The sequence below is a fragment of the Pinus tabuliformis genome, chromosome 1_1 (genome assembly GCF_031772625.1).
Source record: "Pinus tabuliformis cultivar Carrire ecotype Pingquan chromosome 1_1, CPIR1, whole genome shotgun sequence".
NCBI classification, from domain to species: domain Eukaryota; kingdom Viridiplantae; phylum Streptophyta; class Pinopsida; order Pinales; family Pinaceae; genus Pinus; species Pinus tabuliformis.
Window position 1 is genome coordinate 31,717,663 of NC_142297.1, and position 8,250 is coordinate 31,725,912.

At 36.9% G+C, this 8,250-nt stretch overlaps 1 protein-coding gene across 1 annotated transcript; it reads right to left on the bottom strand.

Annotated features, from left to right (window-relative positions):
• Window positions 1-676: 676 nt before the first annotated feature.
• LOC149211452 (cyclin-U4-1-like) lies at window positions 677-3,839 on the bottom strand. Its single transcript, XM_089391500.1, has 2 exons — window positions 2,681-3,839; window positions 677-1,792 (listed from the first exon to the last, which is right to left on the bottom strand). The coding sequence occupies exons 1-2, from the start codon at window positions 3,040-3,042 to the stop codon at window positions 1,504-1,506; spliced, it is 651 nt and encodes a 216-aa protein (XP_089247626.1). The 5' UTR covers window positions 3,043-3,839; the 3' UTR covers window positions 677-1,503.
• Window positions 3,840-8,250: the final 4,411 nt, after the last annotated feature.

Sequence of the window (8,250 nt, forward strand, 5' to 3'; positions counted from 1 at the left end):
CTTTTTCCTCTGAGCTTAATTGCTTTTCTGCTTCTCATTATAAAATGGAATATTATTAATAAATTTGAATTGCATTTATATATATTCTTCTCAATGTTGATAACCATAGAAAACCCAACATTTATCATATTTAAGAAGTTATTGTTTGGACATCTTCCGCTGATTGACTCTGTAAAGTTCGTTTAAAATAAATAAGTCACGCAATCATAAATAACCATTTCAGAAAAGGAAATCGCATATAATTGATTTGAAGAGGACCAAGACTCCTATTAATTGGAGCCACAAGATTCCAAAGCTATGGTTGTAAAAACATAAATCCCTCTCATGTGCAAAAGAGTTCCTGCCTCTGAAATTGCGGCGGCCCATCAATTACAGATCCATAAATGGCCTGCAACAGTAACTAAAAGACCCACACCTCATTTATGTAAAATATGGCATTCTGGGCTAGCAGTGAATGCTACATAAAAATTCAAAACAGTTTCCTATAAATAGAAATGAATGTGCTCAAATAGCTTCCAATAAAGATATTCTTCTCGACTGTTCAAGCAAAACACAAAACTGCCTACCAGCAAATAGCAGAGTAATGATAAGAACAACTCTATCACAAAACTGTTTTCCAAAATACAGTAATGCCATCATGTCATCAATAGCTGGGTATTCACAAATAACAACTATATCACAAAACTGTCTTTCAATAGATACAGAGTAATAAATATCATACCATCAACAGCAGGGTAGTCATGGATAACAACTCTGATGAGTGCAGTTCTCATGGAAAAGACACACTTTCATATCTAAACTCAGCCATGCTAGAGGCCTTGAAGAACATCATGAACATCATGGCAACCTAAATGCAAACTGTTACTGGATATTTCATGCTTGTCACACACTCCTAGAAGAAGGGCCTATAGCAACAGGCAAACAAGATTACAAGGAAAACCAGGAGGAAAGTCACCAAGGCGTTGACCCTTGAACACATGCTATTTGCTACCTATAGCCAACACAGATTACAAAGGAGCCTATAGCAACAGGAAAATCAGATTACAAGGAAAACCAGGGGATAAGTCACCAAGGTGTTGACCCTTGGACACACACAGGCTATTTGCAACCTCTAGCCAAAGCAGATTACAAAGGCAATATAGTTGTCAACTCAACAAGTCATTGAGTTCCTTGGAGCACAAAGGCAATCTAGGGGTAAATTAACCAACGATCCTTATTCTCCGATAATAAGCATCCATCCATTGGTTTGCTCCTATAACTCTAGCCTTTCACACATAATATCTCCATAGATTGAACTTGTGACTGATCTTGGTAAATTCCAAGTGCCTTGACATTCACGTTATACGCCAGCTTACAAGACATTCTCTAGTCATGTTTTACGATATCCAAAGCCCTGGTGCAGATTACTATCAAATTTCTTGAAAACACATAATTTTTTGGGCACCAACATTTGCTATGATGGCAAGAAGAGTTCACATTGAGCCCATTTGCTGATACTTGAATTCATACTTCTGCATAACTACACCAAACTGCCATCTGCTGCTGTGTTTTCTGACTCTTATCCTGCACAGAATTCTCTCCCAGACCACACCAATATTGCAATATTGGCTTCTCTATCTGGAACCCACCACAGAGCATCATCTCCCTTTGGAGGAGAGAGCAGTAGTCCTCAAATGTGCTTACTGTGATGTGTAGGCGAAACTTCAAGGCAAACAAAAACTCCAGTTCTAGCCTGTTCATTTCCAGAGGCGTAACACCACCCACTTTGGCATAGTAAGCATTATTGTAGTACCTGTTGTATCAGATTGGAAAACTTATCAGAATGCCTGAAAATTCTTAAAAATTCAGGAAGTCGGATGGGCTTTCAGAAAAATAGCATGATGTTCAGATTTCCAATAAGAAAACGGTGAATGAGAAATAAAAAGGGACAAACAATAGAAAAAGGATTTAAGTGTGCAAGTTGTCAAAAACACTATGCCAGTGCCTCGAAAGGCTATAAAAATGCACAAATTTGCATCAAAATAGCGTTATATACTAAAGTTCAAACAGAGAGAGAACAAGATAAATCTACTAATGTAATATAAGAAGCCTAAAAGTTTAGATGCCCATCTGCTACAAATGGCTTACCCTGCGCTGCTACAAAATGCTTACAAGAGTACATAAAAACAATACCATGCTAAAAATATCTCCAGACTGACCACAAACAGCTCAAATCAAAACATCCCGGATGAAAAGAGAGTACATAAATAGTAATAAAGTACTGAGAATACATGAAATTCAAACACACCAAATTAGCCAAACGACATAAAACTGGATTAAGCTGTCTGAACGGGTCAAGTGACCTCCATAATGTAAGCTACAACCTACATCAAGAAATCTGGAAAACCTCTATTTCTGCGCAAAATTTACAAAACAAAATGGGCAGGGATGTCTCAGAATGCATGCAAATGCCATTAAACGCTTCAGGAAAGCCATAAGGCTCGATGAAAATGGCCAAAAGACTTCAAAATGGATGCAACCACATTGCCAAAATGGCCTAAAACAGATCAAAATGGCCACAGGCATCTCTATTTCAGGGACCCAAATCATTAAAAAAAATGCATTACTTTCAACCTGAGCTTTTCGACCACAAGAAGGAAGACAAAGTTCTGCCTAGAAGGACATTATAAGACAAACTTACGCATCGTCCATAAATTTGGCAGCAACCATGGCACTGGTGATGAGCAGGCGATGTACATTGAGCGATGTGATAGGAAGACTGAGGCGCTGTTGATGAATAAATCTGTCGATATAAGCATACGCAACGACAAAGCAGGAAGGGCTACAATTGGCGTACTTGAAGATCCTTTCGAGGTACTTCTCTACTCCTATTGAGGGAGCCCTGAGTCCATGAAAAACTGTGAATTTCTTAGGAATTACAATGCTCTGTAATGAAGCTGATGCCTGTTCATTCCTTGCTACCACTCTTTCCAGAAGAGATGATAGAATTGCGATGATGGGAGGGGCTTGGCCCGATCCACTAGGCTCAATAATCCAATACATATTTAGCAGAGACAGATCTAAGAAAGAAAAACAGAACTGAGAAAAACTGAAGCCTTGTCTCCTAGAAACTGGCCATCAATGAATCCTGGGCACCAATGTGGAGGTGCCCATCTGAAAATTGAGCTGCAACTTGGGAAGTTTCAATTGGATTTGAGCTTGCTAAATCTGAATTTCTTTGAGATCCAAAGATCTTTGGACCCAAATAGTACGCGAGTGAACTGCAATGCCCAAAAATTCCCAGCACAGTCACATTTGCGCCCTAAACTTCAACTCAGAATCAAAATCTTTGAGATCCAGACCAACAGATCCAAATTCACAAAAGCTAAAACACCAAAATGTTGAAAGGAACACAGAAGCCCAAATATGGCGACTTGGGCAGAAGGGATCCTCAATGCAGATGAGGGGCGAAGAATGGGTGATTTGCAGGTGGGGAGGCATGGATTGGCTGGAGGCTGGTGAGCTGAAACAAGAGCAGGAGAAGAACGTGAGAAAGAAAACAAGAGTGGCCTTAGAATTGTAGCTTCTATTCAAGTCATTATTTAACAAGTAAAGAAAATGTAGAGGGAGTGAATAACACAAAGGACAACGATTGGCCAGTGGATTACCTGCACACAGATTGGTTGGACAAAAGCAGTTTATCTTAGATTTGGCATACAATCTGGATGCTCTAACACTAAAATAAAGGGCGTGCTTAGGCAGTTGCTTGCATTTCAAACCTTGGAGGGTTGATGGTAGATTTTTCTCAGCAGTTTACCCCTGCCCCTCCTGAGCCGAACCTACCCGGCACATTCAATCCCAACCTCTCATCGATCATAGAGTGGGCTAGATTGTCGGCAGTGCCGCAAATTTGGCGGTGCCGACAGTTGCTTTTCAGCTGTACCAATCTAGGGCTACTCCATCAAATTGGCATGAAATTGAGGATAGTTTGGTGAGTCCCACACTTGGACCGTAACTTCCCATTTATCGGCCAAGTATGAATTGTTTAATTAACCACTATACAGATTTTTGCCAGGAACTTTGAAGTGACGGGCAGAATTGAGTGTGACAGGGAGAATAGGTAGAATTATGATCATTTTTTTGGTTTCAATGGTTTTAGATGACAGAATAGACGTCACCAGTGTGTGAGCTAAGCGTCAATCAAAATATTTTCTTTTCAGATCTCAAGGCAATATTTTGCCCTTGATTCAACGAGGGAAATGTCAATCATTCGAGTCCCCAAACTTATTATCAAAACCGCTATTTAAGAATTTTAGTTCTGACACAGAACATTGAAATTACAATTTCAGAACATTAAAATTACAATTTCAACAAACCAATTAATTAGGTTGAAGAAATTTCAATGTACCAAAGTATCAAAAGAGGTAAAAATAAAATAATAAAATATTAATCAATAATTAGACAACAACCTCACCCAATGAATAATGTTTACCAAATATAATTTCATATATATCACTATATAAGTTTCCATCGTGTGGAGCCACTCTTGTTTTGGAATCTTCTAAAAAATTATAAAGCACCGATCTGATCTATTTGTAGTAAATTTATAAGTCAAATCAATCAACGTAAAAGGTTAATTTTATGGATTTTTTTATGTAAAATTTGGTTTTAGATAGCTTTAAATATTTATATTGTTATGATAGTAAAGATATTTATATTTCTATTTATTAAGATTAATAGCCGATTTTTAGTACTTGATGTTTTAAAATATGGCACAAAATTTTGTCAAAATTATTATGAATAATAATGTTTTGAATTTTGGAAAAATTTATATTCAAATTAAAAAAAAAAAAAAAAAAAAATTATCGGTGGTATTAGTTGGGGTTAGATTATTTACTTTCGAAAATGAGCTAAATATTATATTTATGGGTTTAGTATAGGCTTCCAAGGACTAGGGGTTGAGATGTATGTTCTTTTTTGTTGATTCAAGTTTTTGTCTTTAATATACAAAAATTATTAGTTATTAGTGGTTCAAGAGTGATTCTCACATTTTTTTAAAGCATTTTTTTTATCAAATTTCAAGTTCAAGAATATTTTTAAAAGGATTTACACTTTCTCTAAATCAATGTTGATATAGTAAGTTTTTCATGTCTTTTGCTCAAACAACTTGATATCACAGAATTGGCCAATCAAGGAACAAGATTAGAACCTGGCATCATAAGTATCAATGGGAAGAAGGGATATTTTTATATCCCTTAATTCAAACCTTACCTCTGAAGTGTCGCGTCACAACTTCATGTAGTGTTGTTTTAATGCACATTTGGTATCTTCATCATCTGCGATGATAAAGGAAGGTTGCCTAAGTAGCGAGGAAAATTTTAGGGGCTAAATTTCACCAATGAGCTAATTTTTCATGTTTTCTCCCAAAAATCAATTCACTAATTTCCATTTTTTTTTCTAAAAACGATTCAGCCAAATTCTATAAGATAAATGATTTTACCTTAAAAGTCATCAAATTTTATAGAAACCATATAAAATCCTTACAAGTTTGAATATTTTTATAAGAAAATTGTCAAACATTTTATAATATGTATACTAAGGACTAGAAAGATTCACTAAGGTTTCTACACATTATGATAAATATCTTGTAACAACCCTAGGTTAAAAATCCATGTAATAAAGTTAATAAAAGCAAAATAAGACCAAGGTCATGGGACACTTATTCCAAGCTGAATGTTGGGCAAAACATCCTAGTGTGAGTGTTCATTTGGTATTTTATGGCTAAGGAAATTGACAAAGGCTTTGGAAAGACAAGAGGCATTAATGGGCATTTTATTTATGAAAATAAAGGAAATTAGGAGGAAAGGAAGGTGAAAGGTCACAGGTTGCATGTGAGGAGGAAATGAAGGAAAAATAATGGAAAATGAAGAAAATAGAGATCTCATTAATAAAAAAAACTTATAAGGATCAGTTCACAACCTTTTGTCAATTTTAGCTTGGAGATGTTGGGTGTGTGTTATATTCTTTCCACCTCTAGTCGCACGCGTGGGGGGTCACAGGGGAGCAACAACATCCCTTGTTCGTTAGGCCGAGCGTAGCAAGGGGGTCACGGGAGGGTGCAACCCCCCCTATCAGGGTGTTTCATGGGGGCGGTAGCCTCCCTATATGGGGTCCAGGGCAACGCCGAGGAAAATTTGTTTGTACCCTATATTAGGTGGGCTGACCTACCTATGGTTTTGTGCATTGGTTTCGCACATGGTTTTGGGCATGATGGCTTTCTGCTCATGGTATTTTGAAGATCCGATCAAGAGAACTGCAGTTATGTTCTAATCCAAGGTTAATGGATTGGGGTTTATGAATGCTTTAACATGTATATATATGTATCGTGTTATAGATCTAACCCAGAAATATATGAAAATACAAAGATACCCACGAAATAACAAGATAGATATAGATATAAATGCTTCCTTATTGATCAAACCCTTAAGGTAGGGCAACACCATACATTCACTCCTTAAAGAAGGAGAACACTCCACAAGCCATATGCATGTTCATACAATATTCCTTGACATCTCTCAATGGGGAGTCTCTAGCCTCTATATAAGCCTCATACATACAATACCATGGGTCATTACCATGGTTCCCTCAATACCATCTATCTAATACCATGGGCTTATTACATTATTTCTAACTACTTGTGGTCCCTTACATGATACAGGTTAACCACCTTATTTATAACTATGGCCCATCCCATTAATACATTATTCCCTTGGGTACATCCCTCTATACCCCATATTATCCCCCCTAGATATACTACATTCCACCCCCCTTAACATGTTTCATCCCTGAAACATACGAAGAACACAAATAATAAGATCTACTCAAAAGAGTAGTTCACTAGTACCATGCACGTGCATCTAGCCATCTAAGAGAAAGTTGAACCATCGATCCAGCTGGTGCCTCGCTTGCTTGAGATGGAAGTTGACCCTGGCGGATTTTTTGTGTTGATGTGTAGTAGGTGGATCATCGCTCCTCTCTATCTGTCATGCAGGGGTTGTTGTCCTTGTAGCTAATTCGTTGCCATCTTGTTGGTTGTTTTCTTGCGGGGTGAGGTGGGTGGTGATATGCTGAAGTGTTAACCAATGGTGTATCTTTCTTTAATTCACCACCTGATGGAAGTTGATTGGTATCTGGTACATGTTGTGGTGCCTGCAGTTGTTTCTTATCTTCCAATATTACTTCAACCACTGTGTCCTCATCTGATATATCAGTACCTGTAACCTTTTCTACCTCCTTGGACACTACCTATTTTTTTGGTACCTGGTTTGATGTTTGTGTTTGATTGTCTACCATCAAAGGCTCATCATCTGATGTGTAAGTGTCATTAGAGTTTTTTGCTTCTGCCTCCATAGTCTCTGCGTGGGTCCTAATGGAAATGTCATACAATGTAGTTTTCTTCTTTTTATACGAGAGCTTCAAGAATTTCTTTTACACATTAATATTGACAGTACCCACAGATTCCATCCAAGGATATCCCAAAACAACATCCATGTTATCCATATCTGAAGTATAAAAATCACAATGCAACACATACTTATCCATAGAAAGCTTCAAATCTTTATAAACTTGCACCTCCTCATTATTAACCTATGTGTGCTCCATTTGTTTTGTTAGAACTTGCAATTTTTTTGCCAAATTGACATTTATAAGATTTTGCTTGCAACTAGGATTTATAGACATAATGGTTTTCTCCTTTTGAATATATCCATGAACCTGTAATAAGCATATACTACTAGAAAATAATCCCACATGTTTCTCATTATCTTGTTTTCTAGCATGAGACCATCGATCTAAAATGAATTTTTCAAATTCTTCATCGGGCAGGTTGGAACACTTCTTTTTGTTAAGTAATTCCCACCATGTGGCCGCCTCATCTGAAAAATTAGCCACTACCCAAAATCTCCAATGTTTTGCCCATAATGACTTTTTTCTTTTATGTATTCTTCAGTAGTAGGACCATTATCTTTTCTTTTAAAATATAAAACCGCCATGAAAAGAATTTTGAAAAAAATTCACTTACTTCGCGAAAATTTGAAATGGCCACAATTTAGTCAATATTGTTCAGAATCTCTATTATAACCTGTTTTTTGAAATGGAACAACCATTCTGCTTCTTCCCATGTGATAGAAATCCCAATCTAGGCACTAGAATTTCAGATTCGCGCTTTAGTTGTTCCTCTGTCACAAAAATTTCTAAAAAATGAGCTGATTT

Bases quoted from the DNA above. Each gene is read 5' to 3' on its own strand.
- LOC149211452 (XM_089391500.1), bottom strand. From the start codon at position 3,042: ATGTATTGGATTATTGAGCCTAGTGGATCGGGCCAAGCCCCTCCCATC. The intron at 1,793-2,680 runs GTAAGTTTGTCT...CTGATACAACAG, and splicing joins GCCAAATTTATGGACGATGC to GTACTACAATAATGCTTACT.